Raw genomic sequence first — 23,504 nt, 5'->3', positions numbered from 1 at the left:
CTGTGCGCGGAGGTTGCCGGGCGGGGGCGCTCGGAGGGCCTCCGGCGTCTTCGAAAGCCCGGCAGGCCGAAACCGCTGACCTCGGGGGCCTGGATTTACCTCACAAAAGGTTTTCAGATTTTTTGTTTTTTTACCATGGGCTGGACGTTTCTGAGATTTTAAATTTAAACCACTTGGCCACATCATTTAGTATCGAAAGGACCGGACCTTACCCCTCCCCCCCACTGGGAATCGAATGTTTGTCCCTTAATACTAGAAGAAATAAGTAATAATGACAATAACTATCTTGTTAACAAGAATAGCAAGCTCTAACACAGCGTTTATTATATGCCTAGCTCTGTTCTAAGCTTCTTAAACATATCTAATCTTTTAAATAACCCAAGTAGGTGGGCAGGATTATTATACCTAATCTATTAGATGAGGAAACTGAGGCACAGAGAAATAATTTGTACAAGGCCCCACAGAGGAAAAGTGAGAAGCCAGGATCCAAACCTAGGTAGTCCACCTTTAAAGCCTGTGATAGGGGTGTGTTCATATTTCATTCTGTATTATGGGATTACATAGAAAGTGTAAACCCATCCGGGCCGGCATCCAGAAGATTTGGGGGGTTGTGTGGTGGCATGTCACTGCCCTCCAGGCAAAGACCACTAGGAGCACCAATGCAATTGAATAAGTTGGGTTTATTTCTCATTGATGCAAGGAAAACAAACACCTTGGTAAACAGCGGGGCATCTCAGTAAGAGAGTGTCAGAAAGATTTATTATAGGATTTAGGCTTTGGTTGGATAATTTGGGGACGAGTTCCAGGAAGCAGGGCTTTTGCTCTGGATTAGGAGCTGTTAGGACGCCAGTGTAACACCAAAGCCTAACTGTGAGTGCCAGGCCAGCTCCTAGACATTAAGGGCTGCTTTTCTCCTCAAGTGAATTGGGTATTCCAAGCCATCCCCCATCCACATCTCTTAACAAAAAATATTGAGAAGGCTCTGCATTAGTAATGGAATGTCATATGTATATAAAAATGAAGTATAGTGATAAATTAGGGCAGGAGTTCTTAATTCAGGGGGTACATGAACTTGGGGAAAATATTACAGCTTTATTTTCACTAACCTCTAACTGAACTTTAGCATTTCTTTCAATTATAGAATAGGCAACAAACCACAGTAAAACCAGCAGTACCTGTGACTTTGTCATCAATTAAAAAGCAGATCTTTTCACATCATGTTATAGTCATGGCAGATTTTTCGAAATATCATTTCTACTCATTACCACTTCACAAGTACAGTAGTTATTAGAGCTCTGTTTAATGCATAAAGAAGACTGATATAATTTTGTTTTTGAAAATACTGCAACAGTGATTTCCGTATAATTGAAGCTCTTTGTAATCCTATATATGTTATGCATTTTTAAAAACCTGGTTCTTGGAAGGAGTCTGTTCATAGGGGTACATGGCACCAAAAGAGAAGATGAAGAGCCCCTGGTTTAGTAGAAGAGTCTAAACAGTGACTAAGAATTTGGGAACTGCACCCAAATTGGAGTAAAGCATCAAAGGATAGAAAATCAGAGGTGGAATCAGATCATTTAGTACATACCCTCTCACTTTACCAAGGTGAGAACTGAGCTATGGAGAGGTTAAGGGATTTGCCCAAAGTCTCACAGTTATTCCATGATAAAATCAGGGTGGGAAAGTTTTAGACGAGCATGTAAAAACCCTTCACTCTGCTAGGCATTGGGGATTCCATAGTTTGCAAGCTGCCTCCTGCCCTCAGTGAGCTTGTTGAGGTGATAGCCAAGAAAACAATTTATGGTGCAACATAAGAAGTACTGTAAGAGAAAAACATACAGTATTATGGGACCTCGAGACAGGAGTGAGCCATTCTGTAAACAAGGTGAAAACTTCAAAGAAGAGGCATTCATTAGCTAGGGTCTTCAAGGATGAATCAATGTTTCCTGGTGGCAGGGAAGTCATTCCAAGTAGAGGATAGGGCATGATCAGTGGCCCAGAGTTGTAAAACATTGATTGATTTTGGCAAGAAGTTCCTGTTCTCCCAGAGTGTAGACAGGAATGTTGGTGTGAGTTGGTATTTTGAGATTTGAAAGAGGATGGAACTAGATTGTGAAGAGTTGAATGCCATTCTAAGGAGTCTGGATTTCAGCTTGGAGGAAATGAGGTGTCCCTGAAAGATTTTAAATTGGAGAGTGATAAGGCTGGATTATTACTCTAAAAAGTGAAGTCCAGCTGCGTTGTGCAGGATGAATAGGAGGACAAAGAGCTTGGAGACAGGGAGACCAGTAAGAAGGCGATGGATGGATCCACTTTTCTTTCCCATATTCCTCATAATATTTTTAGCACACAAAGACTGTAAACGTTAAGAGATCCACGAGGCCTTCCTTTTTAAGAGGTTCTGGAGTTAGTGCAACAATCATATGACACTTGAGTCTCATCCAAAGTAACAATATAGATTATGATCTCAAATGCTTAATTTATGTACTTTCAGAGTACTTCATTGTTAAGGAGAATGAATCCTTCCTCAAAGGCACCAGTTACTGGTGTTCGAAAATCCAATAATCCTGTGCTCTCTTCAGCAGCACATATACAAAAATCCAATAATCCACGCTTGGGAAAAGGCTGCAAAGTACATTTGTCAAATAACGTAAAGACAAAGGCAGTACCACCGTAAGTAGCCATCATTTGCCTTGTATCATTTTCTACAACTGAACCGTTTCCATACCATATTGACCCAGCTAACATCAAACACTTGTTTTGTAAATTAGAGGGGTTTTTTGTATGTTTTACAATTACTTTTGAATTGAATAATTATTATAATTATAGTATTTCTTAATTTACAAAGCATGTTAACACGCATCTCTTTGATCCTGACACAACCCTGTGAAGCAGTCTTATTATTACTACATTTTATAAGTGAGAAGCAGCAACTGGGAGAAGATAAGTGGTTTGCAGAAGGTTAAACAGCTAATAAATGTCATAGGCACAGAGTCAAAGGTTTGTTTCCATACTCCAAGACTTTTCTACTCTACATCTTGTAGTCTGCATTTTGCCAGCCAACAGCGACATGACACGGGAGGACCTCATTACCCTGTGAGGGGTAATGATGGGATTGGAGGGTTTGGGAGACGGAGTTCCCTACAACCTGCCAGTGCTGGGACATGATCACAAAATAATTCTCTGACCTGACTGGGATGAACCTGGTTCAAGCAAAGATCAGGGAAGGGAGTTTCTTTTTCAAGAGCACAGTCATCTGCTCCCAGAAGAGAATTGGGCCCGTAACTTCTACAATTCCACATTCTATTTTCTTAGCACTTGAACAAGTTGGACAGTGTTTTTAAGAATTAACTGTAACAGAATCATTTTAGGTCATGGATGTTTTTAGAAAGCAAGTTTGTCTCCTCACACTTTTTTATTTATAATATATGTGCCTTTTGATGATAGTTTTAGCCAGGATGGTTTTTTAATCTCAAGGGAAAGATTCTCAAGTATTTCATATCCTCAGTTAAACTAGATTCTGCAATTGACCAGTTCCAATTACCACATCCAAATGTTCCTCATTAGGTCAGTCTTAGGGTGGGGGGAGGGGAGGTACAAAAGGAGGAAGCATAAATTTAGAGTTCCCCAAGATTTTAGGAAAATGAAAACGACGACCTCACAAATCTTAACCTCTTATTTTCCTTTCAGAACTCGTGAAGATATTTCAGCTCTAACGATACAGAGAGCATGGGTGTCTCATCTGAACAAAACAACATTTCGACTCCTAAAGCGAACAATTTGTGCAGCAGTATGTATTTTGCTTTTTGTTTTCTCTGACAGATTGAATTACTTATCAAGCTAAAAGATCTGTTAATTAAAGATAGAATATATAACCTTTTTTCCTCTCCTATTTAAATCTAATATTATTGCGTGGGGTTCTGGGATTGCTTCTTTGATTAGCCCTAAATGACTATTTCTGGACTTGTTTTTAACATAGGTGACTATTATTTCCTTTTCTGAAACCAATATGATGTTTCTTAAAATTTCAGTTTCTTATTTAAAGATGTGAGACAGTGATCTTCCCACAGTAAAATTTTCTGAATTAAAAGTGCCCTTACCTTCCACCCAGCAGTTTCACTTCTAGGAATCTATTCTACAATACATGTACAATTTCATCGCAGTATTGTTTGTAGCAGCAAAAGAAGTAAACTATACAATGTCCATCAATAAGATGCTGGTTAAAGAAGTATAGGTGCTTTCATAGTGTTAACCTTGAAGCCTTGCATATGGTTCTGCAGTATAGATAGCTAAGATATTATGTTAGTGAAAAGGGCAAGTGCAGAGCAATATGAGTCATGTGGTCCTCTTTGAGTAAAAAGAAAAATGCATATCTCCCACTTCCCCAAAAAAACAACTCTGGCAACCCTGGCAGAGTATCAATCCTTCCTTCATATAACACTAGATATTCTCCTAAAAAAGTCAGCCATGATTACAGTAGTCTATAATTAGTAATAGTCACATTAAGGGAATTTTAGCAGCTCTGAAAAAAATCATACAGTCTGAGCAATGTGTACACTTCATCTGACCCACAGACCCATTTCTGATGTCAGTAAAAACAGAATACCTCAGAGAAAACGCACCCAAGTAAACTTGTGACATTGCAGATCCATTGTCCATTGTCTTCACATACAGAACTTGTATTTAAGTGTCATAATACTGGTTTTGTCATAATTTTAGTAACAGAAAATTAAGTCTTTTTTTCATCTGTTATTCTAATGCTTCAAGTTACTACCTTATAGTAATAGTTTTATCATTGTAAAAGCCCTTTGGCCTACATTTTTATGTGATTGTCATAGGCATAAAGGTTGGGCAGAGTCTCATGAGGGGAAAAGTGGGGGCTTTAGAGTCAAACAGATGTCAGTTTGAATCCTGGCTTCCCCAGTTACTACCTGTATGCCTTTGGGTAAGTTTCGGTACTCCCAGAGCCTCAGCCTGCTCATTTGTAAAATGGGAATGGTATTATTTGAATGATATTGCTGAGTTGTCAGGACTAGATGAGGTTATGTATATAAGGCACCTAATGTAGTATGTGGTATATAAAAGGTGCTTAAAAGCCAGTATCAGTACTATTATCATCCTCATTTTGCATCAAATGCTTGTTAAGCACCTGCTGTGTTCCAGGCACTGTACTAGATGCTAGAAATACAGTGGTAAAGAAGAAAGACACCCCCTACCTTCATGAAGCTTACAGTTCTAGTAGGAGACACAAACAAGTTTATAATTAATTATAACACATAGTGAAAAGTATTGTCGTAGGGAAAGAACAGTGCCTGGGATCTCAAGGAGGAACACATACCCAAACTTGGAGGATAAAGTAATTGACCCAAGGCTGCACAGATGATAAGTAGAGGAGCAAAGACTAGAACCCAGGTCTTCGGGACTCCCAGTCTGGTATACTGTTCACTTTATCGTGCCACCTCTGTTATTTTCGGTAAATTGTGTCTGGGCAGGGTACCACCTTCCATTTATAGCACCATCGTCTATTTCAGGAACATTGTGTGACATATGAACTAGTGAAGAAAGTGAGCCCCTTAGAGGCTGATCTTGTTAAAGATCCAAGCATGAAGTGTAAAGTTAAATTCAGGTAATGTTTCTATGCTGATTTATTTCAAAATGTACTTCGTTAATATGGAAAAAAATCTTAGACATTTATTTTCTTAAGTCCTCATAACTTCTCAGGATATAATTACAAAGTAAACGGGTTGTTCTTATTTACATTTATTATGTGAAGAAACGAGTGGCTTTCATCTCCCATGATGCGTCCAGTCTGACACATGCATGACAATAGTTGGGAGCACACATACTAAAGTATGGCTCTTTCATCTTCTCTAATCCATTTCATTACCAGTTCTTTCCATGCTCTGGCATAGCCTTTACCCTGCATGCAAGAAACTACGTGAACTATCTTCAATACTGAGAAGTAACTGAGCCCCAAACCTGATGCTAAATGACTAATTTTTGGTCTTTGTTTCAGATTTAGTGGCGAAATATTTCCACCTTTCATCGTGTTTAAAATTTTTCTTCATACAGAAGGCCATGGTTACAAGTATTTCAGCGGAAAAAATATGTTAAAGCCGTCAAGTAAGGTGATGTTTCACGATGTACATTTTATGTTAATTTAGCTTCTTAACATCTTATATATCTTAACATCTTAATGTAGATATGTAGGATCTGAATTGAATTTAAATATACAGACTAAGTTATTCCACCATTAAACAGCCCAGCAGGCAGGTAGTATTTTTTTTAAAACATCATGTTTCAAAGTGTCTCTATTTATTAGCTAAAAAAATTTTGGAATAATTACTTATATAAGGCCCTAGAAAATACCCACCAATATTCTTTGTATTAAAATGTTGGTTTTTTAATAATAGAGTTTTTTTTTATTTTATTGGGGAATATTGGGGAGCAGTGTGTTTTTTCCAGGACCCATCAGCTCCACGTCAAGTCGTTGTCCTTCCATCTAGTTGTGGAGGGCGCAGCTCAGCTCCAAGTCCAGTCGCCGTTTTCAGTCTTAGTTGTAGGGGGCGCAGCCCACCATCCCATGTGGGAATTGAACCAGCAACCTTGTTAAGAGCTCGGCTCTCTAACCAACTGAGCCATCCGGCTGCCCCAATAATAGACTTTTTTTTTTTTTACAAAGCTTTTATCGTATTTATTTTTGTAATCTGTATTTGTAATAACCTATGCACATTTCCAAGCTTTTTAAAGTAAAAGAGCTGCTTTCCAGGCACAAGCTACATTCCTCTAACAAAATGTATTAATCACCTATTGTATGTCAGGCCCTGGGCTGTAAGTGGTGGCTATGAGGACAAACACAGGTGTCACAGTGGAGAAAACCATGACCACGGTTTTCTTAACCACAAGGAACACTGTAAGAACAACCGTGACTGAATAACTTAGGGAATTCAGTTAGTAAAAATTTAAATATACCAAAATTCTCAGTAGGTTTTTGACATAAGGACTTGGTCTGTTATCATAAACTCCTATCATAATAATTCAACTGACAAGAAAAGGTCAATTTTTTTTCCTGTTTGGTTTTGGAGCTGGAAATACCTAATCAAGACGATTGCTAAGATCTTATGAAGCACTTTTAAGTATTGTGCTAATGCTATGGGGAGGTAACAAAAATGTAAGCTGTCTGTTTCCTCAAAGAACTTAGAATATATTTGGGGAAATGAGAACAAGTACACATTTACCAATAAGTAAATGAGGCACTTGACGGTTAGCTATGAAGCTGTACAGCGCATCTGTGAGTGCTGTAGACCTTTAGACAGAGAGCATAGCAAACTGGCCCGAACCACTCAAAGGACACTTTGTGAAAAAGGTAGGAAGTTGAAGACCAAGCGGGAAATGCCTGTATCGTAACGATGAGGGTAAGAGTCTTAATGGTAGGAATTAGGTCTCGTAGAGATAAAATTGGCAGAAGTACATGACTGATTTGAAGTGGGGATAGGGCGAAAAAAAAGGGACTCAAATGTGATGTGAGGATGCAGAACATTTGATGCCATATTGTTTTAATGGCATTTTATCATTGTTTCTTTAATTCTGGTACCATATTTAGAAAAACTGTGCTGGACTATTGGAAATGAACTTTTATAATATTTATCCTTTTTTGTATGTGCTCTCATACTTTTAAGTTTAATGAATATTCACCAAAATCGTGTCTGCGGCATAGGAATCACCTTGGAATCTTGTTAAAAATGCTGTTTCTGATTTAGTAGATCTGGGATGGGGCCTGAGATTCTGCATTTCTAACCAGCTTCCAGGTGCTGCCGCTGCTGGTGGTCCAGGGACCATACTTTTAATAGCAAAGATCTACAGCACAGATTTTACTCTTTTAACCCTTATATATGTCTATAATGGAGTAAAAAATGTGTGCATTCTCACATTTAGCCTTTTATAAACCATACATCAAAGATTGTCTTCCTATAGCCTTCTGGAAATATTTTACATGAAAAGTATGACCCCTCTGAAATCATCAGTAATGGCATGAATTCAGGATAGAAGACCACACAGCCTGGCAGTTTCTGATCAGATCCAGAATGTGCAGCATTTATTCTCTGAAGAATATTAGAAAAGGAAAAGAGACTGCTTTTCTCTCTGTTCTCAGGCAGTGTCAGAGAAAATTGAACTCAGTTTCAGAAATGTATCAAAATGGATTATGTGTCTTCATATAGAATATGGTGTTTCAGAAACATTAATATTTGTTCATTTATATAGAATAACTTCAGATGCCAAAATGGATATTTATGCTGCTTTCATGCCACATTTATCTACAGAGTAAGCTTGTAGTCGGCCCTATAAAATACCATCAATTGTTGCTTTTCTGAGGTTATATAATGGGGCTTTTCCAGGAATTGAATTTCTCCCAGGTCTCCTCCTGGAGGCCCCTACTGTCCCCAGGCTGGAGCAAATGAGAACCTCCGAGGCCGTGACTGGAAAGCACAATGTGTATATTAAAGCTCATAAAAATGCTGTATAATAACTTAAGTTTTTATTTAAATTACAAAGTAACTGTTGGAAAAAAAGGAAATAGCACAGAGATTTAAGAAAAGGAAAATATGCCTTTATGCCTTTCTTCTCTGTGCTATAGCTTTTACTTGCCTGGGGTGATCAGTGTTAATAGTTTGCTGTGTATCCTGTGTATCCTTCATTTTTTCCCCATGAAAACACACACTCAAATATATTTTTAAAATGTTTTGTTCTTATTGTAAAAATGTGATCATACCATTCAGCTTGAGTTTTTCATTAAACATATTTAAGAGTTTTAAATGATTGGAACATACCCAACTTGGACAGAACAGTTTAAGATTCTTTTTTCCCTTTAGTTCAGCTTCAGAACAAACTCTGGTAACACTTGGATTCGTGGTTGATAGAAAAACCTGTAGAAGTAGAATTTTTCTCACTGTGAGTTTACTCAACTCCTTTGTTCTTTGAATGTAGAAATTGTGTCTTTAGCAAGTTGACCCAACTTTCCTAAGTTTACCTATTTTTTTAAGATTTTATTTTATTTTATATTTTTGTTTTTATTTTGAGGAGGGCGCATCTCACAGTGGCCCATATGGGGATCGAATTGGTAACCTTGGTGCTCCCAGCACCACGCTCTAACCACCTGAGCTAACCGGCCACCCCATAAGATTACCTATTTCTTAATATGAAAGAAATAAGTCAGTTTTAGTCCATTCAGATGTTTAATCTAAGTTCACTTATGAAGGAGGGGAGTTTCACAGATGTTTGTTGTTGTTGTTGTTGTTCCAGCTTTTCCCTTGTTCTTATTTCCATCTCTAGTTTTATTTCCTTATCATTTTTTTTTAAGGCGAACAGGACTTTATTGGGGAACAGTGTGCACTTCCAGGACTTTTTTCCAAGTCAAGTTGTTGTCCTTTCAATCTTAGTTGTGGAGGGTGCCGTTCAGCTTTAAGTTGTCCTTTCAGTCTTAGTTGTGGAGGGCACAGCTCAGCTCCAGGTCCAGTTGCCGTTGCTAGTTGCAGGGGGCGCAGCCCACCATCCCTTGCGGGAGTCGAACCGGCAACCTTGTGGTTGAGAGGACACGCTCCAGCCAACTGAGCCATCCGGGAGCTCAGTGGCAGCTCAGCTCAAGGTGCCGTGTTCAATTTTAGTTGCAGGGGGTGCTGCCCACCATCCCTTGTGGGACTCGAGGAGTTGAACCGGCAACCTTGTGGTTGAGAGCCCACTGGCCCATGTGGGAATCGAACCGGCAGCCTTCGGAGTTAGGAGCATGGCGCTCTAACCACCTGAGCCACTGGGCCGGCCCTCCTTATCATTTTTCAATGGCATGTCTCATGTATTAAAAAAAAAAAGGAAAAACAAGTAAAAGGATATAGAATAGCCTAACAAACTTTGGAGAAGAAGGACAAAGTTAGACAGTTTACACTACCTGATTTGAAGACCTAAAAGCCACTGTAATCCCAACAGTGTAGTGACGACATAAAGATAGACGTATACAGAGGATGCCAAAAAATATGTACACATTTTAAGAAAGGAAAAAAACTGTATTAAAATTGTAATACTCTGGGTGGTGAACACACAATGGGATTTATAGATGATGTAATGCAGCATTGTACACCTGAAATCTATGTAATTTTACTAACAATTGTCACCCCAATAAATTTTATAAAAAGATGAATAAAAATTGTAATACTCAAGATATACTGACAACGAAAGATGAATACAAGTCATGTGCATACATTTTTTTGGCACCCCAGTAGATCGGTGAGATAGAATATTCAGAAATAGACCTGCACGTGGATGATCAATTGATTTTCATCAAAGGTGCCAAGGCAGTTCAAACGGTGCTCGAACAATTGGATAGCCATGTGTACAAAAAAAAAGAGATCTCATTTCAGTTACCTACCTCGATGATCTATTTTCAGAGCAACACTTATTTACAGAGGGTTGTCACTGTAGTTAGTCCACCGACTATATTTAGAATATTCTGTGCCTCGCTACTCCAAATGTGGTCTGCAGACCTGCAGCATTAGCCTCCCCTGGAGCTTATTCAAATGCAGACTCTCAGGCCTCACCCCAAACCCACTGAATCAGTGCCTGCCTTTGCACAAGACCCCCAGCTGATCTTAGGCACAATGTAGTTTGACAGGCACTGTGCTAAAGGTGCCCCCACCATGACCTGGAACACCTCTGGGTAATTGACAACTCTTAAACATTAACATTCAGCAACTGTTATTTTAAATGGAAGATCCCATTATTTTTGAGGCTTGGGAATTTTTGTAAAAGGAAGAAATATTATTAATAGCTGCCCTTAATGAACACTATCAGGTACAAGGTTAAACTTTTTATGTGCATTATTATTTAATGCTCATAAACTCTAGAAGGTAGATTCTGTTGTTACGTTCATTTTTAAAAGACTGAGTAACTTGCCTGAGGTCTTATAACTAGAAAGGGAAGGAACTGACATCAAAACCCAGTGAGCCTGACTCCAGATACCATGCTCTGAACCCCTCCTGAGTCAGCAACCCCACGAAATACGTTCTCTTCTACGGCCCCCTGATAACATGCTACTCCCATTTTGCCTATGAGGAAGCTAAAACTTGGAGAGGCTTGTCAGGCGCAGAACTGAGACTTGAACACTTCTCTGTGTTTTCCACTGTACTCTGCACATTGTGAGGTTGACACAACATCAGCAGTTGTGGTTTTATTAATGCTGAGCCTGCATATAATTGAACTGTCCCAAACCAAGAAACTGTTCCCATGCAGGGGATACCAGTTACTACTACCTTCGTGAAGGAGGATTTCCAGCCAGGCAGGGAAGTGACTTGAGATATTAGAGTAACTTGATGAGCCCAAGTATGGATCTAGGCCAGCAAGTAGCCACAGGGCTTTGGGGGCTTCTGGGCCACATTAATGCTGGGTATCGGGAGAGGTGTCAAATTTAGAGATGCCCCCCTCTGACCCTTTGAGTCACCCTCTAAGAATGGAACCTGCCTCTTGAATCCTAGTCTGATTGGCTGCTATCCTGGAATCCTTGCCTAGTTTTCACCCTTCCTTTTGGGGCTGGGCTTCTTCTTTCCCATTCCTTCCTCTCCAAAAGGACTTTCCTGAATCTGGCCATACATGGCAGATGTATGAGCAAAACCATCTTGGCCATTGTATGGCAAACTTTTCAAACCCCTGTCACATGTGGGCAGCGAGCCTGCCCTGTGCTGCCAGGCGTAGGGTTTTTTTGGCTGGGAGACTGGGATGGGCCTGACGCAGCTGAACCACACAGCTGAGAGGCACTGTACAAATAAAGAAACCGGGGCTTGGGGAGATCGGGGTAGTGGCTGAGTGGACTAGAGTAGGGAGAAACTGACAAGAAATACCTTTCTAAGTAACTTAAGCTAAAGTAAAATATAATCGGATCTAAACAAATTCTCAAAGCAGAAATTAAATGGTTTTCAGACCTGTTCAGCGTATAACTATTTGCTTTTACCTTTAGTATCCTTGTAGGGATGATTAATTAGAACCCACAGAAAATTAATTGCAAGAAAGCATAATGGAGATACGTGCCAATACTGCCTTTTCTTTAGACGCATGGTGTATAAAGAATCTGCTGAAATGGAAAACCAAAATGATCTGCTTAAAGGGAGGGTCCATCACATTTTTAGTAAACTATTTCTGTCCCTTTTAATTTAGTGCATTAGGAATAAAACAACCATTTGAATATTTTCTTTCCATATATGGAAAATAGTTCTAAGCTTTGCAATTTAAAAAAATAAAAAAGGAATATTCTGGATAACAAAAGTGAGAATTGGAATAGAAAATACATTAATGCTCACTGTTGTATTGTTAAGTAAAAAGAACAGATTCTGAGTTTTGACCTTGTTTCAACCACTCCTCTATGGCCCATATCAGCAGAGTTTCCATACTTTCACAAATACCATGTTCTGAGATGCAACAGAAAAGAGAAACTGATCTCGAATCAAAAGATATTTGAAATTGCACCTACGCCAATCTCCCCTCACATAAGCACACCCTTTGTGGCCAGAAGCGCAGATATGTAATACAAATATGTGTTAGAAGAGGCAGTACATGCTTATGAGGAGTGGGAAGGAGGGTGGGGAAGCTTAAGGCTCTACTCAAGTCTATGTGTAGCTCTTAGCACGAGGAGAGATGTGCACAGAAAGGTTTGGTACAGATAGGGCCAGACGGGATTTGAGGCTCCGTATTTTCTGTGATTCTTCGATCTGTCTTCTTAGGTGCTTTCCTTGAGTACAAAATATTTAAAAACCCTTTGTTTGTCAATCTTTGACTACTGAGAATGAAGTCTAAAGGATGACATGGAGGTCCAAGCAATCTGAAATGTACATGTTTCCATTTGAGGGCCATGTATTAACTAACACATGAAAGAGAGTTGGCCCAATAATACCTTTCATTGCAGTTCCTAGGGCAACCTATTTAATAACCAGATAAGCTTTCTCTGCATTGACAGCACGAATGGCCTTATAGATTTGTTTTGTTTTTTAAGGAAAAAGAATGTTTTTCTAAAGGGGAAGAAACCCAGATCTTTTAAAAACTGGTCCTCTGAGGATGGTAGACTCAGCTACGCCTCTAGCTACGTTTTAAAACTATGTAGATATGGTTACGGAAACATTTTAAAAACCATGTAGATTTAGTTGTGGAAACATTTTAAGCAGTTTAAAAAATCCCTATGTAATATTTTATTTGTAAATACAGTCTATTTATTGAATAGCAAGCTGCTAGAAGGAAGGAACAATATTTGATGTATTTGTCAGAAAAATATGTAAGGTGTACGCTGATAATTATTGCTATTCTACTGTTTTAAAAGTCTTTTTTCTATTCTCTTTATAGGCAGCAGTTGATGCTTACAAAATAATGGGGAAAAAGAAATTTCATGATCAAATTATGGAAGATGAACGTCTTTTCCAAAAGTTCAAAATAACTGATGAATTAGATGTTGTCACCTGGAAAGATTACGTACAAGTAAGGAATTTAGATTTAGATACTGAAAACAAACAAAAACAAGAAAGCCTTCTGACCCAAGAATCATATATCTTTTATTGAAAAATACACACAATATAAAATTTACCATTTTAAAGTATACAATTCAGTGGCATTAAGTACATTCACAGCGTTGCGCAAACATCACCACCATCTAGTTTCAGAACCTTTTTGTCACCCCAAAAGGAAACCTCACGTCCATTAAGCAGTCACTCCCTATTTCTCCATTACTACAGCCCCTATTTAACCACTAATCTGTTTTCTGTCTCTCTGAATTTGCCTATTCTGGCTGTTTCATATGAAAGGAATTATATAATATGTGGCTTTTTGTGTCTGCACAGTGACAGCTAAGGAATGTGGGGTTGCTTTTTGGTGTGATGTAAATGTTTTGGAATTAGACAGTGGTGATATATAGTGTGAATTTACTAAAAACCACTGAATTGCACACTTTAAAATGGTTAAAATGGTGATTTTTATATTATGTAAATTTTATCTCAATAGAAAATACAAAGTAAATACATGGTACTAAGAGAGTGCACAGGGATTTTTTTTTCCAATTACAGTTGACATTCACTATTATTTTCTATTAGGAGAGTGCATGGGAATTTGACCTAGTAAAGAAGGGTTCTATTATTGTTTGGATGCTTTCTGTTCCAGGTAACAGAATATTCCCAACCACAAGTCTTAAACACTAAAGGACATGTATTGCCCCATGTAAGAAGGTTCCGGATAGGAGGGTCCTAGATGAGCTAACGCAGCAGTTCAAGGACATTAGGGTTCTGGGTTAGCTTCTCTATAGTTCTCTTGGCTTCCTTCACGTGGTAACGAGATGACTGTCATTCTCAACTGCATTCCAAAGCAAGAAGAAGGGGACTCCTAGCATCCTTTTATCTCAAGAATAAAAATATTTCCCAGGAGCCCCCCATAGACTTCCCCTCAGGTCCCATTGGTCATAACTGGATCACATGTTCCCCCTAAACCTGTCACCAATCAGAGGAAATAGCATTTCCCATGATTGACTTTGAACAACCATGGCTCATGTGCTAGGGCCTTCCTTCCCAGAGCATATTACTGTTCCATACCTGAAAAACAAACAAACAAACAAAAACAAACCAGGGCTCCGAGAGCAAGGGAAAGGTAGGAAATGGTTGATAGGCAGGCAATCAGCAGTGTGTCACAGCCCCAGTCTGGGGCCGAGCAGGTGGCACACCCAAGGCAAAGGCTCAGCCACAGGGCCTGAAAACAGGTCTGTGGGGCTCGTGGAGAGAGAGCACGTGGGGTGTGGTATGTAGTCAGTCTGGAGGGCTGGTAAGAGATTATCACGCAGGGCTTTCAACCATAGTAAGGTGGTGTTTTTCTTCATTCTGTGCACAATGAGAAGCTGGGTCAGTGTTTCAAGAAATGAGGTGTTCTAATCTGATGAGTGAAGAGATCCATGTGGCTGCAGTGTGGAGAATGGATTAGAGGACAGCAAAAGCCTTCTGCTTTGGAAGTTCCTGCGGTATTTTAGGAGAGATGGTGGTATCTTGGTTTAGGGCGGGAAGGCTGGAAACCAAGAGATAATTGGAAAATAAAAGCGGTGGGCCTTAGTGACAGGCAGGGAGGTAAACGAAAAGAAGGTATCTGATGGGGTTCTCAAGTTTCTGGTTTGCATAACTGATAGGACAGGAGTGCTGAATCAGGGAACTTAAACTAGATACCTTAATAATAATAATAGCAAGTGCTGATGTACAGTCGTGCACCACGTAACGATGGGGATACATTCTTAGAAACGTGTCCTAAGGCGATTTCGTCGTCATGTGAACATTCTAGAGTACACTTACAAACCTAGGTGGTCTAGCCCACTACTGTAATTGTGTGTGCTGTGCTTTTATATGACTGGCAATGCAGTAGGCTTGTTTACAGCTTTACAACAGCCTTTATTCATATAAACATGTGAATAAAGCATTGAGCGATGATGTTAAACAATGGCTACCATGTCACTAGGTGATAGGAATTTTTCAGCTCCATTATAATTTTATGGAACCACCATCATATATGTGACCCATCATTGACTGAAACATCATTATGTGGTGCATGACTGTAATCCCAGCTCCTTTTCTTCCCATAACAACCCTAAGAAGTAGGTACTATTATTATTCCAGTTTACAAGTTCTAAAAACAAGGGATCCCAAAATTCTAGCTCAGAATAATAATATATGGCCTTAACTGTTTACTCAGTTGCTTCAATGTGAAACATGAAATTAAAGTCGTACCTTAGAGACTCCCAATTCTGTTTTCTTTGTTGGAGAGCCTTAACCTAGAATATTAGGGAATTGGACCAGAAAATAAGTGGAGCTTGGGGATGCCCACTATCTTTGCTAAGGACGTGGGTCTCATACTTGGCGGATTGTGACTGTCAAGGACGAGTGTCATACACAGAAGTCCCCAGATTGAGATACTGGAAGACAGAGATGATGATTCCTGATATTTAGTGAGCTTTTTATGGACACAGCACAGTTTTTAACACATGAGAAAAATTGAATTTACTGAGATGAAAAAGCTTGCCTAAGGTCACATAGCTAATAAGTGCAGACCGGATCATTGCCAGTTCTGAGATGTTTACCCATTTCACTACACCACTCTCAGGAAATAAAATATACAGGCAGTCCTCCCTTTGTGCAGTAGTGGAGGGCCACAAACAAGACTGTGCAAGCTGAAACCATGTAAACCGAACTGCCCATACCCTTAAAAAAAATCTCGTCAAAACATGAAAAACTCTCCTACTGTCTGTTACACATAATAGGAACATGAAAAACAACAACATGTATTTAGCACACTATAAAACGATGGAAACATTGAGAATTACAGTGTTTTATTTCTTTGTATAAAAAAACTTATCAACTGTGACTAGACTAAAAACCATTGAATTATATACTTTAAATGGGTGAATTGTATGGGATGTGAATCTCAATAAAGCCATAAAAAACCAGTTTCACTAGAGTAGTTTACAAAGTGCTTGCCTTCTTGTTCTCATACAATTTACAGTATGGAGTGAACATCTTCTCTATGCCTTGGTGAATTGTTATACGCCTTTCTAAGTTTGAATCACCCACCAACATTTTATCCTTTACACTTTAAATGTTGTGCTATATCTTAGAGTTTCACTAATGTGAAGTGCCTTTTTGCCAGCATCACTTCCTCTGGGACAGCTTCATCCTTTTCACCACAGCCAGTTTCCTCATTTATGTTGCTAAGTTCAGCTTCACCTCTAGCTACCTATCTACAGTCTCTTGAATGATGGCAGTGTCAACATCGCCAAGGTCACCTATTTCTTTTAGAACTCCACTTACATTCTATTTGAATTTCACTTCCAGCATCACCAATTTTTGTTTCTTTTTTGGCCTATCCCCTCTTTGGACAATCTTTTTTTCTCACTGGAAGACAAAGAGGCAACCGAACCACATACTTTGCTGTCTATGTGTGAACTGACTAACAGATCTGCAATGACCACTCACTGACACACTTTGGAAGACGTCACATGCTTTGTCGCTAATCACCACACACATCTGTTATTTATGTAGTGATCTATGGACTGAAGACCTAGCAGGAGAGCTTGTACTTCATGCAATTACTCAGCTACGCTGAGGTAACTGAGATTGGAACCGTGTTGGAGGACTGGGCTTATTCAACTCAATGGTGGTAATGAAAATTAATGCATGCCTACATGATACAGAGGGAGAACTGTCTGTCTGTCTGTCTGTCTGTGTGAGTGTGTGTGTGATGAGAGACACAGCGAGAGACTCTAACTGCCTAGCTGTTGCTCCATTTCCTAGCATCATCGCTTCTCCTGCCCTATGCCCATCTCTTAAATGAACATTTATCAGGTTCAATTGATTATATATGTTTTCATTTTTTAAATTCCTAATTTGATGTTTTAAATTTTTAAAAAAGAAGTGGTACTTCTACAAATATTCCAAATGTAAATAGTGAGGTCTGCCATTTAGCTCCAGAGATGAACTCATTATTTCTAAAAAAAGGTTTGTGCAAATGTCCACTCAACCCAAGCATGTCATGAACAAACACTACCAGGTGTGCAGATCACATACCCATTATCAGTGTTTAGGCTCATCCTGAGTTTAATTTGTCTGAGTTACATTTGTTATTAAAATGTTCACACATTAAAGAACTATTTAGTGTGACAAGGACCCTGCCTTCCAGTAGAGGAGCTGAGATGTACACAGATAGCTAAAACATCAAGTAGTCAATAATAAGAGTCATAGAAGAGAGATGCCAATAAAATTCAGAGGTGACATCAAGGAATAGTTTTTTGATGAAGTGACATTTGAGTGGAACCTTGGGACATGTGTCTAAAAACATTCTAGAGCACCCCCCCCCAACCAATCATTCTTAATTGTTTTTTTCCGCATAGTATTCCAAACTTCTGGATGAGACCCCTGCATCTTCTGGTGGCAGAAATAACTGTTGGAGAATATTAGACCTCAAAAACATTCCCACGACAATGATAATGTATGACATAGTTGACTATGCAGAGTCTGGAGTAATTTCAAACCGTCTGCAAAAAGAAATGAAATATCTATCACAGAGACCAAGAACAGAAGAGATGCGTCAGGACCAGCTACGGATTGTTTCTGAAGTTAGGTAAAAGTGATCCTTTACTGGGATTATAATATAAGGAACATTTCTGAAAATGTTCACATTCTGCCAAATAGCTCACAAAAGTTAATAATAGGACATATGGGAAAAATAGGGTTGGGGCAGATTGCTCAAAATTTATGCAACTTTGTAAACAGAGCACTAACAAAAAGGACAGTGGGTACCTTGAGAGAGAACTTGTACCACCAGACAGGCAGTTCGGGATGGTTGGAGGCCACCACAGCAAATACAAAAAATGTACAGCAATAGAGTAGAAATGCCGGCAACTCTTTACATAGAGCAGGTAGTGGGCACTGAGATAGTGCAGATGGAAGTGGAGCCCTAGGCCAGGGTGGTTGCCTTTTAAGTGGACATGAGAAGCAGTGCGACCTGCCAAGAACCAAGAGCCACTCAAGGCCCGGAGTAGGGTGGAGGACAGTAAGGATAGATTGTGGGGGTGGGGTGCCCCTGGGGAGAGAGCCCTAGGTGCCCATGCTAATGCTTGTTTTTATAAATACAGCCAAAAGGGCTCCCATTGCCCATGCTGCACAGAGTTTTTTCCTTTTCAGCTGAAGGTTACAATTCTTCTCTTGCTATTCTGACTTCCCTTGCCAAGGATAAATTGCATATAAATTACAGTGACATTATTCCCTTCTTTACCCATAGCATGTGAGCCAATTAACATTACAGAAACGCATGTTGTAGTAAAATAGACGGTATTTTAATATGAAACAACATGAACATAATATGATTGCACCAATTATGTTTTTTTTTCTTTCCATTATCAAGTCTCACCTAGCCCATCTCATTTACAGATTAAGCTTTCTTTTTTAAGGAAAAGAGCGAACTATTACGACTGAAGAGGACCTATTGGTAGTCTGTTTTCACACAATCATATTTGAAATGAGAAATGCTCCTTTAGTACATGAATACACTGGTGACTCATTGTCACACAAAAAAGCTGGGGTTTTTTTCAGGACTAGAGATGAGTGGTGCTGACCCAATAACATAATTTAGCCCACTTATTTTTATGATCAAAGCTATACATTTGCCAGACAGATGGCCTGGTGTAGGGCGCAGTCTGTCATCATGAAATAGATGTTCTCTAACTCATCCATGTAAGCACTGATTATAGAACTTAACCCTATTACCACCAAGGTCAAATAAATGATGTAATTTTCTCTGCCACCATATATAACCCTAGACTCCTTGCTATTTGGACTCATGCTACTGATTATTCAAGAATAATTCACTTTAAAGAGCCCGATAAGTAGCCAAACTCTAAATCAACTGAAGAGGGAGAAGTACTTTCTTAAAGGCTTCTTTGAATGTAGTCTTAGTTTGGGATCTCCCAGAAGCAAACTATGAGACAAGGATTTGAGTATGAGTAGCTGATTTGGGAGGTGATCCCAGGCACCACTGGTAAAACAGGAGGTAAGGAAATGAAACAGGGAAGGGCAGGCAGCCAGAACAGTGTGTGTTAGCAAGCAAATTACCACTGTGGGTAACGAGCTTAATCTCCCTGGAATGTCCGAGCCAGTATAGAACATACAACTCCAGTTATCCAATGGGGGCAAGGGAGTTGAGCTATTTATACACCAATACACATTAGTCATTGATGAAGGGGTTACTTCAGAGGGGAGGTATTAATTCTTGGGCACTTTCCCCACACATGGGTTCTTTCTTGTTTTCACAAGAAAGCTCTCAGCCTGAGTGAGGTTGATGCTAGCAGTTGGAAATTGGGCCTGTGTGCTTTGCATTGGTAAGCTAACCCCAAGGGGGCTATGGGCATGGCACCAGCTGTGTCTGAGCCCAACACTGATAAAAATGGCGCTTTTTTTAGCTATATGAAATTTAATACTTTTTTGTGTTACTATGCGTTAAAAAAAAAGATTCAAATGGCTACTGTGGCTAGGCTACTACACGGTATTTTCCAGGAAAACTGATTTTTTTTATAATTTTCATCATCATTGTCGTCATCAATGTCATTATCTATACACCTTCATAAGTGGCAGATAAAGAACTGTGCTATGTAACTCAAGCAGAAATGAGAACTTTGGCCTAAAAATACGCATGCAGTATTGCTCCAAGTACTGATATCTATGCTATATTGCTAGAGGTTGCTTTAATAAAATTTTGAACTTGCTTTACATTTAAATTTTATTGTGTGCAATTTTTCTGTCTATAATACAAATATTTCCTAGGGATTCTTCATCCCCATCAATTTGTCAACCTTTACATCGACCTTACCAACAGCAAAGTCAAATTAAACATCTGGGTCGTCGATCCAAGCAAGCTCAAATGAAAGTTGAAAAAATGAGAAAAGCTTATAAGATGGCTAAAGAAATAAACGCTTCTGTGGGAACTGTAAGTTAACTTGTACTGAATCCATTGTTTTAGACAATATGCAAACAAAGTAATTCTACTTCCATAAGTAGAAATCTCCTCACCTTCAAGTTCAAGGCTGAAACACCTTTGGTATATACATACCTTGGTTAGTATAAAGCTACATTCCTCTTGGTAACAGATATTTTTTAAATTCTTAAACCTGATAAATACCACCTGTTTTGGCTCCACATTAGCTTGACCTGGCAAAAAAATAACCCCTATTGTCTCTGTATGTTGATACTGTGGATTCAGCACATCTCTAATCATGCTTTTCTCACAGTGGAAGTCATTTGTATTTGAACTTATTGAAAGCTATACTGTGTACAGTCGGCCTTAGAATACTCTTACTCTGTAGGAATATTTACAATGAACATGTATTCATGTATTTGTAATTTTTTAAAAATATGCTATAAATATTTTTGAGATGAGGCTAAGTATAAACAGTCAAATATGAAAACGAAGTATTTAAAAACAAATATAAAATACTTTCTGCTTTTGTTTATAATTCTACCTAGGAACCACAGGAACAACAGGTACAAAGGAACAACAGATGACTGTCTTCTCCACCCCCTCTTTTGACATTGTGAAAATTAATGAACTCAAGTCAGATGACAAATCGGAAAAAAAGGAAAAGGGATTATTTGCCTGGTGTCAAGACTTGTATATTCATCATTTTCCATCATGTTAATGCACAGCTAATTGACAGAAAACCGAGTTATTTAACAATTTGCTTGTCTGTCTGTAAATGATGAATATGAGCACTAAAGGAAAGCAAAATATAAACAAGGCCTCAGTGTGCTCTCTTCACCAAATGCGTCACAGATTGTTAGGCGCTTTTTGTAGTACCATATTTTTTACTGACAGAATTTTAATCTGAATAAATTATTTCAACTAGATGCCCTCGAACTAACCATATACAGTTTTGTTCAAGAAATGATGAGTATATTAGTCCTGAGAACTTTTATTTCAATTTTGATTTTCCTTCATTTTTAAAAATATCTGAACAGGCCATGCTTAGCATAAATATTAGAATTCACAGAATAAAAGGCTATGTCGGGTCAGCCTCCAGTGTCTTTTTTTTAGTAGCATGTTGTTTTTACAGAACAGCTTGTGATTGACCTATTCTGAATTATAATAAAAATAATAATGAATTTGTTGCTACCGTCAGCGTGACACGGCATACCTAATCATTATTGAGCATTGTAAGTACTTGGGACAGAATGTTGCATCTGCTTTAATGTTGTACTCTAGATACATTTCAAGTATAAAGACTGTTTTCAATAATATTTATCAATCTCCTTTTGAATTGATAAATTCTCATTCCTGTTATAGTACAAATTATTGACATTTTTTTGTGATCCCGGTTCTTGGATTATATCAAACCATACCATAAGCTGTGATAATTACACAAAGTGCATTATTTAATTTTAAAAATTAAATTTTTGATTTTGTTCAACATTTAAAATGTGGAGGTTGATTACTGATCTAACTCAGGCAGAGCAGCCTATAAATTAATCTCATCCTTTGCTAAACATTTTATTAAATGATAAAGAAGATTGGAGTTAATGTGTATGATTCCCACTAGAACATATTTAACATAAATGTGTACTCTTCAATATTAATATATCCTCATTTGATACTCAAAAATAATCCCCTTGTTTTCAGAGCTTGTACTCGAGGCTGGTTGAATATAAAACATACATATTCTCATTCATTAAATTGAGAAGCAGTCCCTATGTTAATCAAATGTGTATCAGATTTAGTCCATCCATAGTATGTGCAATAACAAAGCTAAGCAAGATTTCAGGCAACAAAATGAAGGAAAAGGACAAAGGAAGGACAGACCCTACTTTTAAGGGCAGCCATTTCTCATATTTCATTAGCTATGACTCTGTCTCATCATAATGCCTAGCTACAAGGGAGGCTGGGAAATGTACTCTCATTGTGGGCAGTTGTGTACTAAATTAAAATTCTATTGTTATAATAAAAAGATAATTCATATTAAGATATAACTAGCATTAGCTGCCAGAGATCAGGTCTTCTATTGATTCTTTTAACTCACATTAAACAATGTAACCACATCACAGAAAATCCTTTTAAAAGTAGAATTACACGTAATCTCATCACTATAACAACTGTTTTCATTTGCTTATATCTTTCTAATCTGTCTAAATGCACACATATTTTCACATGGTTATAATGAGTAACACATAGATTTACATTTTTCACTTAACACTGTATCTTAAACATAGTCAATTTAAAAAGTAATTTTGAATGACCACATGATAGCCCATTGGGTTGATGAGGCATAATTTACTTAACCATACACATATCACTGGATAGTTCAGTGATTCTAATTTTTCACTATTGTAGGTAATTAACACTAGCACGAACATCTTCATACATGGTTTTCTTTCTTTTGGCTATTTTTGTGTTACTTTTAACTTAATTGCACTGTAATCAGAGAATATGATTTGTATGATACTGATTCTGGAAAATTGAGACTGGCTTTATAGCCAAGTATATAGTCAGTTTGGATAAATGTTTCTTGCACTGTTAAGAAAGAAAAGAAAGAAAGCATCCAATGCAGAGGGGGAAAAATGTGCATTCTCTGTAGTTGGATACAAGATTCTATACACGTCCTTTTTTCAGCTTTGTGCAGTGGCAGTATCATAGCCATGAGGTTTATCCAAGGCACAATTATTGCTAATTGAAAACTTTTCCCTGTACATGTCCTTTTGATGAAGCTTGTTAATTGTATTATCCTTTCTGTGTGCTACTAATTTTTGGTCTGTGTGACATCAATTACTGAGAAGGGTATATGTTAAATTCTATGGTGGTGGACTTGTCAGTTCCTCATGATTCTGTCTTTTGTTATTTGAAAATATCAAGTACATATATAATTTCAGAATTAGCATCTCTTCCTGGTGTATTGAATCTATTATCTTTATGTAGTTACT

General features: G+C 38.3%; 1 protein-coding gene across 1 annotated transcript; it reads left to right on the top strand.

The window, feature by feature from the left end:
• The first annotated feature begins 12 nt into the window (after positions 1-12).
• LOC308495570 (uncharacterized protein CXorf58) lies at positions 13-22,005 on the top strand. Its single transcript, XM_081044077.1, has 9 exons — positions 13-109; positions 2,495-2,673; positions 3,691-3,790; positions 5,532-5,626; positions 6,017-6,128; positions 13,372-13,503; positions 17,933-18,162; positions 20,361-20,523; positions 21,060-22,005. The coding sequence occupies exons 2-9, from the start codon at positions 2,516-2,518 to the stop codon at positions 21,096-21,098; spliced, it is 1,029 nt and encodes a 342-aa protein (XP_080900203.1). The 5' UTR covers positions 13-109; positions 2,495-2,515; the 3' UTR covers positions 21,099-22,005.
• The last annotated feature ends 1,499 nt before the right edge of the window (positions 22,006-23,504 follow it).

Source organism: Rhinolophus hipposideros (assembly GCF_964194185.1).
Source record: "Rhinolophus hipposideros genome assembly, chromosome: X".
NCBI classification, from domain to species: domain Eukaryota; kingdom Metazoa; phylum Chordata; class Mammalia; order Chiroptera; family Rhinolophidae; genus Rhinolophus; species Rhinolophus hipposideros.
The sequence above is the reverse complement of the archived record's forward strand: the minus strand, read 5'-3'. Positions and strand labels throughout refer to the sequence as shown.

Bases quoted from the DNA above. Each gene is read 5' to 3' on its own strand.
- LOC308495570 (XM_081044077.1), top strand. From the start codon at position 2,516: ATGAATCCTTCCTCAAAGGCACCAGTTACTGGTGTTCGAAAATCCAAT. The intron at 6,129-13,371 runs GTGATGTTTCAC...TTCTCTTTATAG, and splicing joins TGTTAAAGCCGTCAAGTAAG to GCAGCAGTTGATGCTTACAA. The intron at 20,524-21,059 runs GTAAGTTAACTT...AATTCTACCTAG, and splicing joins TAAACGCTTCTGTGGGAACT to GAACCACAGGAACAACAGGT.